The following is a 19,344-nucleotide window of genomic DNA, read 5'->3' as shown; positions in this document are numbered from 1 at the left end:
CGAGTCAGAAACTCTGGACGTGCAGCCCAGAAATCAGATGCTTGAACAAGCTCTCCAGGGGGTCAGATGCGTGCTAGAGTCTGAGAACCGCTGCTGTTGGTGATGGAGGGATTCTGAACACTTGAGAAACACTACCCTACTCTCAACATAAGCTTCAGATCCATCTCTTCAAATCCAAACCCACAAAGTGCCCAGCAGAGTGGCTGTTTTGAGATGGCTTCCTCTAACAGGATCCATCCTCCTGAGAAAATGTGTGTGAACTCAGATGCTTTTTTCTTCCATGACACCTAGTTGTTTACTGCCTTAGACAGTAAACAGACTGGGATCCCTGAGGCCAGAAATGCTGGCAGACCAGGCATGGTATGAGAAGAAAAGAGTCAGAAGTAGAGAAGTTTGGAGAGGAGGGATGTAGTTGGGCCTCCTCCCTCTTCCATATTTTCAGCCATCAACAAGTTGAGAGAGGAGTTGCCAGCTTCCCTCAGGGCAGAAATCCTCGGGGAGCCTCATGGAACAGGAGGAACTTTGTTCTGAACCTCATGGTGCCAGAGGTTCTCAGCTGCCATCGCCCTCTGCCTACCTTCAGAGCAGCAGAGGCTGCCGATCATCCCACCCCACCTGTATGTGTGACTCCTCTGAGTTCCTCCGTCTGCGTCTCATCTCCCTACCTTCCCTTCTTCCCCTTCCCCACCTTGGTGATGATCTTTGCACATTCTCCTTTGGAACAATCACAGCCGCTGTCCCTCTGAGCTCTCTCCAAGGCACAGTTAATACTCCCTTTCCACCTTCCCTCCCAGGTATGTCTTCACTGTCATTTATACCTTTGAAGCCTTGATAAAGATACTGGCAAGAGGATTTTGTCTAAATGAGTTCACTTACCTGCGAGATCCTTGGAACTGGCTGGATTTTAGTGTCATCACCCTGGCGTGAGTATTTCTCCACACTGACTTGTATGTGCATCTGTGTAGGGCTTGTAGGTGTGTCCAGGCTGCCACTCTGGGGATGTTTCCTTATCTCTGTCCAGCTTCCTCTTGCGGGACTGTGTGGCCTAGGGTTTCTTTGCCAAAGACTGTTGCTTTGGGAGTCATTTTTTAGGGTTAGTCCCATACACTCAGGGAGAAGTTGGAGAACTCAGATCTGAGCTGATAACTGGCCTGTCAAAGTGGATCAGACAAGGCTCAGCCTTGTACCTACCAGATATGAAGGTCTTTACCTGAGAACCAGTGCCTGAGAAGATGGGTTGGCCACACCCACATGCTTGAATATCCATCCACACGTAGCACACGGAGCCTTCTAGATCACAATACATCTTCTCAAAGGTGCCATTCTGGAAAATATTGCCTTAATTAAATCAGTGTTCATGTCAGTGTATAAGTGGAAGTGCTAGTAGGTTCTCAGTGTCTGCTCTGGGTCCTTCCTAGGCTGGTGTTACCCAAAATTGTCCTTATTTATGCTGCCTGAATTCCCAAGTACCTCTTCTTGCAGAGATGCTGACTGACTTCTGGTCCTACAGGTATGTTGGTGAAGCCATAGATCTCCGAGGGATCTCAGGCCTGCGGACGTTCAGAGTCCTTAGAGCTTTAAAAACAGTGTCTGTGATCCCAGGTGAGCCGCTTTAACCAGTACATTTACTCATAGAGCTTATGTTGGTTTCCACAGCCTAATGTCCCACTTTGATTTTCACAAGAGCCCTATAAATTTCTGGGACATGGACTACTGTCCCCATTTAAGAGACAAAGAAACTGAGGCCCAGGGAGTAGAAAACACAATCCCAAATCCTCATCACTATTTGTGACCATTTGTGACCTGGAAACCTCATGTCCTGATTCTCAGGCAGCACTCTGTCCACAGTACCCCATGGTGTCCGTAAAGAACAAGAAGGTCAAGTCTTCGTCTTATGTTCTCGTTGTGGGGTTCAGGCAAGCCTCCAGTCAGATTCTCATTTATACTTTAAACCAAAATGTAAACTTGGAAACAGTGAAGAAGGAAAAACGCAGTCCTAGGCTCTGGTGAGTATCTTCCCCATTTCCATGGATCTGAAAATTTGGGCCTCAGCCCTGTCTTTGGACCCACAGAAGAGAAAATAATTAGACAATTCTTGATTACAGGCAATTCAGAAACAAAAATAGTGTAGCAGGGCTTATCTTACCAGGCCTCCAATAAGTAGCCCAGTGATACTCCTCATCTTCCACTGGGTTGATGGAGGGGATAGTGAGGCCAGAGAACAGGTAACAGCCCTGAGATGGGACTCAATGCTTCTCCCTTGTGGCCTGATGGGTTATCTCCCCTCCCTCACCCCTGAGAACCCATGCCCTCATCTGGGAAATAGAAATACTCACGCTAGAGTAGAAGTCCCTTTCCACGGTTCTGTGACTGGTTCTGCAGGGAACGACTGAAAAGTCTTTGCCAACTTCCACTGGACAAGCTTCTTCATGAAGAAAATCAGAGCAATAAGTAGTCAGTTCTGCTGCTTGGTACCTCTCTCACCTACTCCCAGCCCGGAAGACCCTGAGTCTTGTCTACAAGACCTGGCCTATCCTGACCCTCCTCCTCTCCCTGCCTCATCTCTTTCCTGTACCCATCTCACACCACATTCCAGAATCTGCCTGTGGTTCCACAGACACTCAAAGCTTTTGCTCATTGCCCAGCCCTGGGCCATGCTGCTCCTCTGTCGGGAAATCCCTCCTCCTCTCTTCACTCAACTCATATGCATCCTCAGGGCTCTGCCACGCTCTGACCTCCTCAAGGAGACTCCCTGGTCCTTCCCATCTTCCCCACCCTCCACCCCATTTTACCCCGACTCCCAGGCTTCTGTGAGGGGCTGTTCCTCTGTGTGCCCACCTGCTCAATAATGCTATGGAGTTTCCCCTCACTCGTCAGACAGCCCCACCACAGGCCATTAACCATTGCTCGGCTCCCAGAGGGGACCACATGGGGCAGGGGGTGTGCTCAATGGGTTATTTGTTGACCAAAATGAGAATGCAAGGCTAGATCACAGTCTGCTTCCCTGGTTAGAGCTCTTTCTGCTACCTGGGAAGCTGCTTTCCCGAAGAAGGTGTTTTCCTTTGCCAGAGCAACAAATCGTCTTTCCTTAAACAAGCAGGGGCCCCATCTTTGCTGCCAGCTGTGCTACTTCTCAGATTCTGTTTCTTCCTCAGTGAGTCTCAGTGTCCTTCATGGCTTCACACTGTTATGTACATCTGTGTCTTTGCATCTCTGTCTCATTCTATCTCCCTTGCATGTCTCTCTCTCCCCCTCTCTCCCTCCTTTCTTCCTCCTCCTCCTCCTCCTCCCTTTCTCTTTCTCTTTCACTCACTCACACACACACACTCACACACACTGAGGTACGTGTGTCCCCAGCCTTGAGCTGCCTCCCAGGACTGAGATACGGACAGAAAAACAGATACCAAATGACTGGAATGAAGTTAGTAGCCTCACGCCTAGTGTAGTGCCTGGAACATAGCAGGTACTCATCAATTACTTTTTAAATTGAATTGCTACTCTCCAGAGTTTATTAGCTTTAAAATGAAATGCATTGCCTGGATATCAGTTGCTTCATCTTTACAATGGGACAATAATCTCTGTCTGCCTCTCAGGCTTATTGCAAGGTTCAGATGAGAAACTGGGGTTGGAACTGCCCTAGAGTTTGTAAAATACCTCACACCTGTGTGTAGTGAGAGGGTAGGATGGCTAAGATGCAAGTATGCCAGGCACACATGTGTGTTCTGCGTGTGGCACCTCATCCACGTGAGAGTATCAGTGTCATCTTCCCACAGGGCTGAAGGTCATCGTGGGAGCCCTGATCCACTCGGTGAGGAAGCTGGCTGACGTGACCATCCTCACCATCTTCTGCCTGAGTGTCTTTGCCCTGGTGGGCCTGCAGCTCTTCAAGGGCAACCTCAAGAACAAATGTGTCAAGAATTGCACAGTTGTCAACGAGACGGCCAATTACTCTTCTCATGAAAAACGGGAGTGGAATTTCTGTCATAGGGACCCAGGTCTGGTTGGCAGGGGGTGTGAAGCCCCTGCATACCTGTATAGACATATATTTTGATTCCTCTTTTCTGCTGAAATTCTTCTCATGAGTTGTGTTTTACTTTGGGGCCCCCCATTCTCTGTTGCCAAATTTCCTTTTACAAGGAAATGAGCTATAAATCCAGAGGCAGGTCATTCTGCCTCTGCTGAAGGAAGCTCAAAGCTGAAGCCACTGCTCAGCTTTTCTCTTCCCAGATGAGACATTTCCCCTTCCAGGCGTCCCAGCATATCCAGTGAGGGCACATGGCCAAGGGCTCTCTCCTCACTCTGGCAGAAGACTCAGCAGGTGTTGATTTCACCACTCAAGGCTTGAGTTGAGGGTTGAGAACCATGTGAGGCTTTCAATTCTTGCTTTATTTTGCAGATTTCTACACCAACAAACCAGGCACTTCTGATCCCTTACTGTGTGGCAATGGATCTGATTCAGGGTGAGTACCCAAGCCATGATATAGCATCAATGCCCAGCAGCCCTTTCTCCTTCTTGTCATCAGCTTTTTCTGGGTGAAGCCTGGGTTGCAAGTTCTGAGGACGATGTAGAAATTAATAAGTCATGGCCTCTGCCATCCCAGGCTCATGAGGAGGGAGTGTATGAGTTAGCTCTTGCTGTGTAACAAACAACCCCAAGATTTTGTGGCCTAAAACACCAGCCATTTACTTAGCTCAGGGTTCTGCAGATCTGCACATTGAGCTGAGATCAGTCTACTGTTCTTCTGATATTGACTGGGCTCATTCATGCATCTGCAGACAGTAGATGGATTAGCAGGGGTCTGGCTGATCTAGGATGGCCTCAGCTGGGGTGTTTTGTCTCTGCTCCATGTGGTCTCTCACCACCCCCCCATCAGACTAGCCCAGGCTTATTCTGGTGGAGGCAGGATTCCAAGAGAAAGAGTGGAAGTGTTCCAGGTCTCTTGAGGCCTAGGCTTAAACTGGCATAATGTCACTTCTATTGCATCCTATTGACTAAAGCAAGGCACAGGCCAGTCCAAATCCAAGGAATGGGGGAATAGACTCCACCTGTTGCTGGGAGAACCTGCGACATCATATTAAAAGGGGTGTGGAGACAGGGATGGGAATAATTGTGGTCATTTTTACAAACAATCTGCCCCAGGAAGGAACAAATATTTATTAAATATGTTTTATGTCAAATGCTCTACATTTAATTACGACTCTATCACATGGGTTTCATTATCCTCACATAGCAGAGGAAGAAACACATGCATCAGACTTTGCAGTTTCAAATTCTTGCAGAGACCAGACACATAACAACAAATGTGAGGAATAGGCTGGGTGGGAACCATGATCATGAGAGTTCATGCTCCATCTAAAGGGGTAGCCACTTCTCAGTTCAGCTTTTGGTTGTCATGTGGAAATGTGGGTCCACTGTTTCCAGAACGTCCAAGTTTTTAAGAGAGAGACAGGAAATTTCAATTTTTATGTAAACTCTCTTAACTATAAACATTGGCTACCAATTTCAGAAAATGTCTACATATTGTGGGCCAAACAAAATATTTTAGCAATGCAAATTCAGCTAGCAATCTGCCAGTTTGTGAGCTCTGATGCATATACATAAAGATGCTATGCTGTGAAGTACAAGTGCTGTCCTAGAGGCTCCCTGGGCTGGGGAAACACAGCGAGGTGATGGTGTGAGGCAGGGAGGATGTCAGGGAAGGTTTCCTAGAGGTGGTGACTGAGGTGAGATTGAAGGGTAAACAGGATGTCTCCAGGCTTGATGGACAAGAGATGGTTTGGATGGAGCCTTTACTTTTTTTATTTTTTTTTAATTAATTAATTTATTTTTGGCTGTGTTGGGTCTTCGTTTCTGTGTGCAGGCTTTCTCTAGCTGCGGCGAGCGGGGGCTACTCTTCATCGTGATGCGCGGGCTTCTCATTGTCGTGGCTTCTCTTGTTATGGAGCACAGGCTCTAGACGCGCAGGCTCAGTAATTGTGGCTCACGGGCTTAGTTGCTCCACGGCATGTGAGATCTTCCCAGACCAGGGCTCAAACCCGTGTCCCCTGCATTGGCAGGCAGATTCTTAACCACTGTGCCACCAGGGAAGCCCGGATGGAGCCTTTAGATAGCAGAACAGAATGTGAGGCAAAGCAAAGGGGTAGAGGGCCCCTCATGTCTGCCTGCTGCTTTGACCACGGGAACAGGTGTGAGCAGAAAGAGATCAGGCAACAGATCAGAAAGACTCATCCCTCCCATCCCCATGGCGAGGGGGTCTGGAACCCCGAGCCCACACAACCCCCTCCCTGAGTGGCTAACAGCCCTATATTGCACAAGTGGAGGTGGGTGGGAACTTTATGGAGTTCTGCCTTCATCAGCTCCCCAGGAAAACAATCTCAGCTAGAGCTGAGGGGTGGGACTAACAGGAGAATTTGAGCAACACAGGCCCCTTGGCCTCTTTCTTCACAAATGCACTTGGCATTTGGTTCTTGAGTTCAGGAAGAGGGTTGTTCTGATGTCAGTTTTTATTTGCATTTGACTTAAATTGAAACCGAGGACCCGTCAGTGTCCTCCTCCTGTCTGGATTATGGCATCTCTCATGAGGATGGTTCCACAGTAGCCCACGCACTGACTGTGGTAAAGCTGTGGGGTGCATCCATGGGGCCCCTCTCCAACTCTGAGAGAGACCAGCTATCCTGCTGCATAGGTCCTGGCCAGGTGGGGAAGGAGTGGATAGGGCTGGGATGTTAAGTAGAGGCCAGCTTAGATGATGGGCAGAGTGAGCCCTGACAGGCATGCTGTGAACACCGAACCTGGGTTCTGTGCTGAGCTGCAGAGAAGCCAGAGCCCTGAGCAAAAGCCCACACTGACCAGTGACACTGCAGGGAGAAAGTCCAGGGTCTCAAAGTGGAGAACAAGTACCAGGAAATACTTGATGATTTGCAGCATTCTTTCACATACATTATTCTACTCCATCTTTTTGGTAGCTTCAGATTAAAAACACCAAGAAATTTATTTCTGCATTTGACATACAATATTTGCTATGCTGAAGGCATCTTGCAAGAGCCTTTACACCGTGGTCTCATTTAATTCTCTGAGCAGTTAGCTGTTGATGTGTAGCAGCTATAGAGGTGTTCTACGGCAGACATAGAAATAGGCTGCCCTTAGGGTTAACTAGCAAACCTACAGGTAATGGGTTAACTAGCTCCTTGGGAGAGCAGAACCAAGAGACTGTCTTTATATGTGGGTCTACAGAGTCTGGAAACTTGCAAATCTTCAACCAAGGTTGGAGACAGAATTGGGATTTAGTTATAATCAAGTTGTCAGGCCCTAATCAATTGTGTGGGTTCCTGGATGTGTGTTTGTATGGATGTCTGGAATAAGAAGACCCCCCAGGGTTGGTGCTGGTGGAGGAATCCTGAAGTAGAATCCAGAACTACAAAAAAGGCGCTACTGTCTCCTCACCCAGGCCATCTCACTGGGGTGCAGGGTAGCACTCACATGCCTCATGCTTAGAGATGCTTCGTGATGCCAACTCACCCTCTTACTGTGAGAGAGAGGGCAGTGCAGCCCTCGCCATCCCAGTGCTCACCAGGCAGTCATCTTCAATTTGGCCTTCCTTCATAGGTCAGTCTTCATAAACTACTTGACAGTTATATTTCTCCTTTTAAATAAATCCATTGGCATCTGTGTCCTTTTAGACAGCTGACTTCTTCTCTCTGAACCCCAGCTTCCACATCTGTTTTTTTTTTTTTTTTACATCTTTATTGGAGTATAATTGCTTTACAATGGTGTGTTAGTTTCTGCTTTATAACAAAGTGAAACACTTATACATATACGTATGTTCCCGTATCTCTTCCCTCTTGCATCTCCCTCCCTCCCACCCTCCCTATTCCACCCCTCTAGGTGGTCACAAAGCACCGAGCTGATCTCCCTGTGCTATGCGGCTGCTTCCCACTAGCTATCTATTTTACGTTTGGTAGTGTATATATGCCCATGCCACTCTCTCACTTTGTCCCAGCTTACCCTTCCCCCTCCCCATATCCTCAAGTCCATTCTCTAGTAAGTCTGTGTCTTTATTCCCATCTTACCCCTAGGTTCTTCATGACATTTTTTTCCCCTTAGATTCCATATTTATGTGTTAGCATACGGTATTTGTCTTTCTCTTTCTGACTTACTTCACTCTGTATGACAGACTCTAGGTCCATCCAACTCACTACAAATAGCTCAATTTCGTTTCTTTTTATGGCTGAGTAATATTCCATTGTATATATGTGCCACATCTTTATCCATTCATCTGATGATGGACACTTAGGTGGCTTCCATGTCCTGGCTATTGTAAGTAGAGCTGCAATGAACATTTTGGTACATGACTCTTTTTGAATTATGGTTTTCTCAGGGTATATGCCCGGTAGTGGGATTGCTGGCTCATATGGTAGTTCTATTTGTAGTTTTTTAAGGAACTTCCATACTGTTCTCCACAGTGGCTGTATCAATTTACATTCCCACCAACAGTGCAAGAGGGTTCCCTTTTCTCCACACCCTCTCCAGCATTTATTGTTTCTAGATTTTTTGATGATGGCCATTCTGACTGGTGTGAGATGATATCTCATTGTAGTTTTGATTTGCATTTCTCTAATGATTAATGAAGTTGAGTATTTTTTCATGTGTTTGTTGGCAGTCTGTATATCTTCTTTGGAGAAATGTCTATTTAGGTCTTCTGCCCATTTTTGGATTGGGTTGTTTGTTTTTTTGTTATTGAGCTGCATGAGCTGCTTATAAATTTTGGAGATTAATCCTTTGTCAGTTGCTTCATTTGCAAATATGTTCTCCCATTCTGAGGGTTGTCTTTTGGTCTTGTTTATGGTTTCCTTTGCTGTGCAAAAGCTTTGAAGTTTCATTAGGTCCCATTTGTTTATTTTTGTTTTTATTTCCATTTCTCTGGGAGGTGGGTCAGAAAGGATCTTGTAGTGATTGATGTCATAGAGTGTTCTGCCTGTGTTTTCCTCTAAGAGTTTGATAGTTTCTGGCCTTACATTTAGGTCTTTAATCCATTTTGAGCTTATCTTTGTGTATGGTGTTAGGGAGTGTTCTAATCTCATACTTTTACATGTACCTGTCCAGTTCTCCCAGCACCACTTATTGAAGAGGCTGTCCTTTCTCCACTGTACATTCCTGCCTCCTTTATCAAAGATAAGGTGACATATGTGTGTGGGTTTATCTCTGGGCTTTCTATCCTGCTCCATTGATCTATATTTCTGTTTTTGTGCCAGTACCACACATCTGTTTTTAAAAAAAGGATTATTGAGATAATTAAATTATAACATTTGTAAAGCACTTAGGAATGAGAGAGGCACACAGTACGTGCTCAGTTATTGGACAGTGGTGGTTTTTTTTGTTTGTTTGTTTGTTTTGTTTTTTTTGCGGTACGCGGGTCTCTCACTGTTGTGGCCTCTCCCGTTGCGGAGCACAGACTCCAGACGCGCAGGCTCATTGGCCATGGCTCACGGGCCCAGCCGCTCCAGGGCACATGGGACCTTCCCGGACCGGGGCACGAACCCGCGTCCCCTGCATCAGCAAGCGGACTCTCAACCACTGCGCCACCAGGGAAGCCCGGAAAGTGGTGTTTTGATTGTTGCATGTAATTGGTCAGTGAACTTGGCTAACTGTGAGTCCTCCTTTGAAAGACAACTCTGCAGGTGATGCCAACTGGCTCAGGTTTTACTGACTCTGCTTCCCCTGGTGTCAATTTGCAAAGAGCTCACCATCTTATGGGGTCATGTCTGGGCAGCCAGCTATCCTTCTCCAGGCCATTTCCCTTTGCATGAAACTCTGACGTGAAGGTATTATGTTACCAGGGTGGGGTGGGGCGGGGAGGGGGGGGTACCTCTTCTAGGGCCCGAGATGAGATCTTGTCTAACACTCAGAAATGAATCATAGGGACTTCCCTGGTGGCACAGTGGTTAAGAATCCACCTGCCAATGCAGGGGACACGAGTTCAACCCCTGGTCTGGGAAGATCCCAGATGCTACGGGGCAACTAATCCCGTGTGCCACAACTACTGAGCCTGCGCTCTAGAGCCCACGAGCCACAACTGCTGAGCCCACGTACCACAACTACTGAAGCCCACACGCCTAGAGCCCATGCTCCACAACAAGAGAAACCACCGCAATGAGAAGCCTGCGCACCTCAACGAAGAGTAGCCCCTGCTCGCCACTAGAGAAAAGCCCGTGTGCAGCGACGAAGACCCAACGCAGCCAAAAAAGAAAAAAAAGAGTCGTCTGAGGAAACGTGCATATTGACAAAATAAAACACTTTTTTGTAAATGAGTGTTTGAGCAGACAGCAGCAGGGTAGGGAACCTAGGAGAACTGCTCTGCCTCATGGCTTGCGGTCTCAGGATTTATGGAGGTTGGGTTAACTTTCTGGGTTGTCTCTGGCCAGTCATTTTGCTTGTGCCCATATTTGGTCTGACTCAGGGCCCTTCCTGGCTGCACACACATCTCTCAGTCAAGACAGTTTCTATCATGAGGGTGTCTGGGAGGTTTGCAGGACTATTATGGGTTGGCGCCTCCTCCGTCCTTTTTTCCCCTCCCAAATTCTTCTGGTTGGTTTTGGTGGCAGCTTGTTGGTTCCATGTTCCTTATTGAGACCTCTTGTTGTGAGACAACTCACGTAAGCGGTTCTAACCTGGCCAGGACGGGTGGTTTCAGTCAGTAATTCCCTAACATTATCGTCCCCATTTAATGGGCAAGAGAAACTGAGACCTAAAGAGACTGAATGTCCAAGGTCACTCAGCTAATAAGAGATAGGCTAGGCCTTGAACTCCAATCTTTGACTTCAAACCCTCAGGTCTTCCCACAACTCTGGACTGTCTTGCCCCCACTAAGTGGGAGGCTGTGCAATTGACAACCTTCTCTGTTCTTGCTGCAGCCACTGCCCTGAAGGTTATTTCTGCCTTAAAACATCTGACAACCCAGATTTTAACTATACCAGCTTTGACTCCTTTGCTTGGGCTTTCCTCTCACTGTTCCGCCTCATGACACAGGATTCCTGGGAACGCCTCTACCAGCAGGTATTGATCTGCATGTCCCCATACAGACTCGGTTGGAGGCTGGGGCATTGGCTGCATGGCTACATTCTTCCTGGAGGACCCTGACCATGTCAGGGGCCCAAGTTCTCTAGGTACAAGTCTCTCTTCTTTCTTTTGAATCTGCAGACCCTGAGGGCTTCTGGGAAAATCTATATGTTTTTTTTCGTGCTTGTTATCTTCCTGGGGTCTTTCTACCTGGTCAATTTGATTTTGGCTGTGGTCACCATGGCATATGAGGAGCAGAACCAGGCAACCACTGATGAAATTGAAGCCAAGGAGAAGAAGTTCCAGGAGGCCCTTCAGATGCTCTGGACGGAGCAGGAGGTCAGTGAGGGGTGGATTTTTGTGAAATCTGTTGCAGGTTGTACATTGTTGGGCAGATATCTGGACTAGCCTCTTAGAGTAAGACTGTCATTTTAGGGAACCATAGGAAGATTCATCTTATCTCAGGGACCATCTTAGGTTAGATTTTCTCATAAAAAATGAATGAAGAGCCTGTGCAACTGATTCACTGAGGGGTGCTCTTAGGAGGAGACTGAAGGAAACAGGATGGGACAGGGGAAGAATTAAACAAGGAAGTGACCTCAGCTAGATACTACCTTTGGCCTGATCCCATGGGGAACTCCAGGGCATGACTTGTTCCACAGGGTTACCCCTACCTGGAGGCAAGAACGCTGGCCCTTTGTACCTCCAGACTTGCTCCAGCCAAATGTATAGTCAAAGAAAGTGTTCTGCAAATCCTGCAGCTGTAACCCATAAGTAACTAACATTCAAGCAGCTTGAGATGAGGGTACTGACCTGGTAAAAGAGATCTGGACAGGGCATCAACAGAGTTTACTACAGGGTGTGAATGAGGGGGGTGATCCAGAGGTGACTCTTCCTGCCATGTCTTAATCCAACCACCACCCAGGTCCTAATCCTGATCTCCTCTGGTTTAGATGCCATCACCTCTGTGACACTCCGTGTCGGGGGGACACACATTTATGCTAAGCTCATCCAGATACTGCTGTTCTCTCCTGTCAGGTGCTGGCAGCCCTGGGGGTTGACACAGCCTCTCTCCACTCCCACAATGGATCCCCTTTGGCCTCCAAAAACGCCAGTGTGAGAAGGCACAGAATGAAGCCAAGGGTGTCAGAGGGCTCCACAGATGATAACAAGTCACCCCAGACTGAGTCTTACAACGAGCACAGAATGGTAAGGGGCTCAGGTTTGTGCCTTAAAGGTGACCCACCTTTCCAGCTGTCATGGACAATATGCTGAAGTGGGAAGAGGTTTGTAGCAGAGAGATGTCTGGAGGCACAGAGACTAGGACCCTGCCTGCCACGCCCCCCAACCAATGGTAGCCTAAACTAGGACAGGGGCATTATGGATGGGGAAAAGGGTGGATTATAAAGACTTTTATGGGGACTCGAGGGAATAAACAAAATTGGGACTGTGGAATGTTGGAAAAGAAGGGAGAAGTCCAAAATGCCTCCCAGGTTTCCAGATTGGGCAGTTAGCTAGGTGGTGATTCTAAGGCAGTAGCACTGGAGAAGAACCCTGAACTGTTTGTGACCTTGAACATGCTGACCTTGAGGTGTCTGTGGACCTGTGGACATCAAGGGTCGGCTTCCTTCTGACACTCTGATCTGCCGTTCTGGAGCAGGAGTGGGGTCCTTGTTCGTGGTGCTGAAATCATTTACAAGCTTCTTTCCGACCTCATGCCTCAGCCCCTGCAGCTCAAATTCTCCCCTACTGTTGGCACAGGAGATCCCAGCACCTGTCTCTGTGATAACAATCCAGCCTGGGAATAACTTCAGTACCTCACTTCAGACCCTGTAGCAATTCTCCCCACCATCATGACCCGCTACCTCCTGCTCCAAGATTCCCTGTACTCACCAAGTTTCCTCCCACCAGCTCCTTCTCCCTTGAAAGTCCTATGTACCCCAAATATACCCTTTCCACAGGCCTAAGAGATAATAACCCTTTTGTGGTAGAGTAGATCCCACAATAACAGTATGGGAAAGGGGATCAAGATGGCTATTTTTCAAGGCTGCTGACGCTCACGTCCCTCCCGATCTCTTTTCCTTGTGCTCCTCTGAAGGATGTTCTACTTTTTGGAAGAGGATCTCTACAACCCCCAGACTTCCGTGTGCATGGACATACACAGGCACACTCCCATGCACACTGACCTCGGTGACACGGACACTTCAGCATTTATCAGAGTCTGTGCCCTTCCCTTCCTTGCTCTGCCTCTTTTGAGCAGCACCTGATATGGACAGGGCACAGTTCAGAAGCTGTTTCAAAGGGGATTTGACTAGGGCTCTGACAACCATGGAACAGGATGAATCACAGCTTCTGTGGACATGTCAGTGACACTCTGAATTGGGCTTTAATTTCTCCTATTCAGTCAGCCTCGCACAGATTAGCACTTGGATGTCCAATAGTTGTCTGGTGTGTGTCTGTGTGCTTGTGTCTCCAGCTAGGTTTACCTTCAAAAGGAAAAAGAGGAACCATGTTTTGTTAATTCAACAACACTAGGTGCTTGTTATAAAGAGTTGACTAAAACACAGTCCATTTCCCAAGGACTTCCATGTGGGTGGAGGAGGAAGATATAAAAATAGCTGTGTGTTGAGTGCTTTATTAGGGACACATAGATGGTGTTTGGGGAATAGAAGAGGAAACATCTACTCTTATGAGGGCGAGGGTGTATCAGGAAAGGCTTCATGGAGGAGGGGATAATTTAAGTGAATAGTAAATAGTGAGTAGGGGTGTCCTCTAGTAATTGAGGACTGGGAGGGTTTGGGGAGGAATATTTTCCAGGCAGAAAGGAGGTCAAGTTTATGCAAAGACAGGGAGGCATTGTTTGGGTACTTCCTTTATACTAACTGATTAACTGGAGTCCATTCAATAAGGCATCCCCTTCCTTCTTTCTCAGGTGTGTTATTGTAGTAAATAGACCATAGGAAGTTTTAATAAAAAGCCATTTTCTGACCAGAAGTAATGAGAGAGAGGTTGGGGGTAGCACTTAGCAGAGAGACACAGCAGGGGTTTCAGGGAACACACAGGAAACCAGTTGGTTTGCTTGGAGGATGCATTTTAAAGGCACGTCTGATACTTAGATTCAGAGTTCATTGTCCACCGTTTGTCAAATAGGTTAATTGTGAAATATTAGTTGGTGGCCAAGGAGGCACTGCTTGTCAAATACGGGACCAAAATTTTCTTCTTAGTTTCTTGGTTTGCTTAGTGCCCAAGTGCATATAACTCAGTTGTCCCATTTTTAATAAGGATATGCCAATTCTGCTCCTTTGCTTCAAAACTAGGAAGGATTCGTGGATTTTTATGAGTTCAATGTCCTTGGACATATATTCTAGGCAAAAAGCGCTGTGTTTTTTGTTTTTTTAATTAATTAATTAATTTTTGGCTGTGTTGGGTCTTCGTTGCTGCGCATGGGCTTTCTCTAGTTGTGGTAAGCGGGGGCTACTCTTCGTTGCGGTGTGTGGACTTCTCTTGTTGCGGAGCACGGGCTCTAGGCGCGCGGGCTTCAGTAGTTGTGGCGCACGGGCTTAGCTGTCCCGTGGCATCTGGGATCTTCCTGGCCCAGGGATGGAACCCGTGTCCCCTGCATTGGCAGGCGGATTCTTAACCACTGTGCCACCAGGGAAGTCCCTAGTGCTGTGGGGGACTTTAATACTGAATTACAGTGATGGCTGTTGAACAGGACTGGGCTCCAAATGATCAAGAAAGCAAATTTCACTTCTGTGGGAGATGGGGATAGGTCAGGAGAGCTTTAACTGACAAAGTGTCCCAACTTTAGTAATTTAGTAAATAAAAGGAATTAAGGAAGGGGGAAAAATTCAGCATTATGATCAGAGTTTGATAGGAAGTCAGTATTTAGATTTTAGAAGCACTTTCTATGAGCTGAGGACAGAATTGATAACTTGTCTGGTCAAGATCGTGGTCATGGGAACTAGCCAACCCAGCACACTAACTCTCCAGGGGCTCTGGGCCTCTGAATTAGCTCCTTTCCTCTGGCAACTGTACGCCACACAGTTCCCTCGGAGGAAGATTTTGATGGGAAATGTTTATTGATTTGGAGGAATGGCACTATTCTTCCAGGAAATTAGGCTGCAACTCTCCCTTCAATCTCCCCGTTGTTGACTGTTCAACGTCTGCCTCGAGGGATCCTAGAAGCTCATTATATTACAAAGCTCTTATCTCCTCCTTTGCAAAACAAACTCTCACACCCATATAGGCTGGATCTAATGAATTGTCGAGCCTAATTTTCAGAAAATAAGAGCACTCATTTGTTCAACAACCCTTTACTAAGCTTGTTCCTGTACTGGTGTACATAACTGTCTACTGAAGTCACAACTTTGCATTGAAGCAGGGAACTTAAGATACCTTTGTCCAGCACCATGGCCAAAGGCTGGCAAACAACTGACCCATCTGGGTGACAAGGTTGTCCTCTGACACATCCTTGGCCATGATGACCTATTTGCTGATCTTGAACACCTTGCAATCTCTTTTTGATCTTGGCCCTTTCCCAGGCTGTGTCAAGAATATTCTTTTCCTCTCTTTTCTCCCCATGTATACCTAGAATACCCCATAGGTCCGTGTCTTTAATTTTCTATGGGAAGGTCACGAGGCTGAGGGCAGGGAGGTGGGAGTGGGGGTGGGGGGGAAGTGTTGGGTTCCAGATTTGCCTGCAGGATGCTCTTCCAGCCTGCCTTCTTTCTTGCTCTTTTGGGGCAATGCCCAGTCTTTCCTAGGCCTCACCTCGGGGAGACACCAGGCTAGCCATGGAAGTGTGTTCCATTTCCAGGCCCCTGGCCGAGACATCTCATTCCCTGATGGGGTCACAGATGATGGAGTCTTTCCTGGAGACTATCAAAGCCATCGGGGCTCTCTGCTGCTGGGTAGGGATGCAAGCCAGCAAGGCCCCCTCCCTAGCAGTCCACTGCCTCAAACTCCCAGCCCTGGCTTAGGGCATGGAGAAGATGGACCCCCAACATTGCCCACTGGTGAGCTTGCCCCTGGAGCCATCGAAGTCTCGGTGAGTTTGTGAACGCTCCAGACTCTTTGGGGCTGCTCTCCGGCTAGAGGCCTCAGGCCAAGAAGCCCTGAGTGTCACCCGTGGAAGGATCCTTTAGACATCACTCTGCCAACACCTCCCATCTACCCCCATTTTACAGACAAGGCAGGTGAGACCCAGAGGGAGAGATTGGGTTTAACTGAGATCGAACAGGTTTTCTGGTTTACTCTGCAGGACGGTGATACAGACTATTTTCCAACTGACATCATTTTTTCCCCCAGAGTCTCTCTGTCCCTACTCACTATCATTGCTTTAGAAATAGGCCTGTTTGCTTCCTGGACGAGTGTGAAAAAAAATGAAAGGTTCTTCTCTTCTTGCCTGTGACTCTGTGAAAACTACCTTGGGCTTGACAATTAAGACTCAGAGAAATCCTGGGAGGGGCCCCGGCCAGATCTTAGCAGAAGCAAAGTATCCCTGACTTTAGTTGGAGAAGCAATAACTTGCCAAAATGCACAAATTAGGCAACAGTGACTAACTGGCCAGCACTCTTAATAGAATAATCACAGAGTGTAATGGCAAATCAGGGACTCCTCATTGGATTGGAGCTGTGATTTAATTTAAGCTCTCCCTCCATCTTCAGTAATGACGCTTCTAGTGTTTTTTCTTTTTTTCCGTATGCGGGCCTCTCACTGTTGTGGCCTCTCCCGTTGCGGAGCACAGGCTCCGGACGCGCAGGCTCAGCGGCCGTGGCTCATGGGCCCAGCTGCTCCGTGGCATGTGGGATCTTCCCGGACTGGGGCACGAACCTGTGTCCCCTGCATCGGCAGGCGGACTCTCAACCACTGCGCCACCAGGGAAGCCCCATTTTGGTTTTTTGTTGTTGTTGTTTTTCGCCCTCTGGCCAGCCCAGGACACACAGTGGTTTACAAACCGACTTGTGAGCTGACCATTATATGGCTCTAGTGACTTGGATAAGTCTTACAGTGTTACCTTAGCTCCATCTTTGACTGGATGCATGGGATTCAGGGTCCCAGCAAGAAACAGATGAACCACTACAGTGGGCAAGTGGAGAGAGTTTATGGAAGTATTTACAGAGATGTGCGCTGGGCTCAGGAACTAAGAAGGGGCAGTGAGGCGCCGAGGAACTAGCCACAGTGGGAAGCTGTAATAAGCCTAGGCTGAAGGGGTGAGGAGAAGGACCAGAGCCCAGCAAGACCTGCCCCTTTATGTGAGAGGCAGCCTGATGGAAGGTGGCCCAGCCACAGCCCAGCAGGGAAGAAGCCAGCTGGCAGATAGCCAGCTCCTCTCTCCTCCCAGCCTCGGATCTCCTGTCTGTGCCTCTCACTGGCCAAACCTGACCAGAACCAGAGGGTGAGGGTGATGCAGTTTACTCAGGTCACCCTCCGTGGGTACAGAGCAGGGCAGAGATGGTAGAGAGTAGGTCTCCAAGACCTACCAAGAGAATCACCAACCCAAAGTCCTCAAGTCAAAGCCAGGCTTCAGGGTCCTCTTGGAGGTACTTTAACTCTCTAGAAAATGCCTCATTCAGGAAACCGTGTTATTACTCTGTGGATTACCACTTTCCTGGATATTCCAGCCTTGATTCATTTTAGTGAAATTATCTGGCTAGTGCAAGATTAACTCTTTAATCCCTTCCATGTCACATGGACCTGAACATCAGTCACAGCTGTGCCATTTACCAAGTGAGTCACCTTTAGCAAGTCCCTTAAATTCTTCAAGCCTCCATGTCTCCCCTTATAAAGACCTTATAAAAAGGTTTCTAAATGGCTGAAGGGTTAAATGGAACCACAAAGTGCCTTCATTTATATACACATCTGACCAATAACAGCAGTAGATGCTAGAACCTTTTGTTGAGTCCTCATGGTTGAGAAATTTCTAAACTTTCTTTATATGTACTATATACCTATGAGCTTCACTTACAGCAAATGCTCAATAAATGCTTGTTGAATTTGGATTCTGAATGGTTAGTGCAGTGCTGAGTCAGCTACAATGGGCCTGGGACTCCTCACATCCAGGGTAAGTGTGTGACTAGAGTTAGGGCCCTGGCACAGAATCCAGACAGAACTTCCAATAAAGGCCCAGAGAGAGAAGAGTCAAAAGGATTGTGTCAGAAACTAAGAATTGAACAATCAAGACACAACAAATATTCCCTCAGAAAGAGAGAGACCATGTGGAATAGGAACTGGGTCATATGTTGAGAAGAGAAATGGGCCTCTTAGGAGGGAGGTCAAGGAAGCCTATCATGGAGTAGGAATTCTCTGTAAATGTCATATGCGCAGCCCGGCAGAAGTCCAATAATGACTGCCTGGCCTGATGCACCTGCAACTCCCACTACCCTTTGGTAAAAACCTCAGAGACCCTTGAGGCAGCCCCCTCCCCATCATGGTGCCCAGGAACCTGTCTTAGGGAAGGACTCTGCAAAGCCTCAGGTGAGGCCAGGTCATCTGTTAGCTACGAACTCAGGCTCTGGTTGCACCCCAGCTCTGTGTCACGCTGTTCCTCACATCTGAGCTCTTACCCCAAGTTCATGGAGTAGCCCCTTTACTCCAAGCATGACTGCAGAGGACCGTAGCTTCACTGGGCAGCTCACAACCACCCAAGAGAGGCCAATAAGAGGCTGAATGATCTGTTTTTGCCACTGAAGACTTTAGGGGAATGTCTTGACTCTGTTTGTGTCCCAGCAGGTATCTGATGCAGGACAGAAGACTTACTTGACAGCAGAATACTTGAATGAACCTCTCCGAACCCAAAGGGCAATGAGTGTTGTCAGTATCATGACCTCTGTCCTCGAGGGTAAGTATTGCTCATTGGAACTTCCACTCACTGTGCCATGAGGAGTCCCCATATGAGCAGAAGATGGGATGCCCCAAACCTGTGTCGAAGAGCACCCATCTCTGTGTCCTGAGATACTCCTCATTTTTATGCCCTTGTCCCCATTACCCTTTATCAGTGTGGTTTTTAAAATGTGGATAAATTTTCAAAAACAATAGAATCCAGTGAATGAAATGCTCTAGTTCATTTCTTGTTCCAATTATCACCGGCTTCATATGTATTCACAAAACTGGATTTTAAAAAGTGATCCAGCAGGCACAGAGAATTTCAAGCTACCACTCAGGTATGCAAGAAACTTAACAGTCTTTAATTTTCAAACATGGAAAAATTGTTCCCATGTGTTTCATGGCAGTGACTTTTATGGTTATAACTTAATTTCTGTCTCAAGCTCGTGCTGAACATTAGA

General features: G+C 47.4%; 1 protein-coding gene across 1 annotated transcript in view; it reads left to right on the top strand.

Moving 5' to 3' along the window:
* The window catches only part of SCN10A (sodium voltage-gated channel alpha subunit 10), a 77,769-nt gene that overhangs the window by 19,396 nt on the left and 39,029 nt on the right, over positions 1–19,344 (top strand). Inside the window, exons 4-12 of the mRNA XM_032648888.1 lie at positions 795–923; positions 1,511–1,602; positions 3,774–3,995; positions 4,397–4,460; positions 10,912–11,053; positions 11,198–11,395; positions 12,095–12,265; positions 15,813–16,106; positions 18,791–18,899. Coding sequence (XP_032504779.1) covers positions 795–923; positions 1,511–1,602; positions 3,774–3,995; positions 4,397–4,460; positions 10,912–11,053; positions 11,198–11,395; positions 12,095–12,265; positions 15,813–16,106; positions 18,791–18,899 — 1,421 coding nt within the window. The remainder of the gene's footprint in view (positions 1–794; positions 924–1,510; positions 1,603–3,773; positions 3,996–4,396; positions 4,461–10,911; positions 11,054–11,197; positions 11,396–12,094; positions 12,266–15,812; positions 16,107–18,790; positions 18,900–19,344) is intronic.

Source organism: Phocoena sinus, chromosome 11, assembly GCF_008692025.1.
Source record: "Phocoena sinus isolate mPhoSin1 chromosome 11, mPhoSin1.pri, whole genome shotgun sequence".
NCBI lineage: Eukaryota > Metazoa > Chordata > Mammalia > Artiodactyla > Phocoenidae > Phocoena > Phocoena sinus.
Note: the sequence above shows the minus strand (reverse complement) of the source record. Positions and strands in the feature narration are given on the sequence as shown.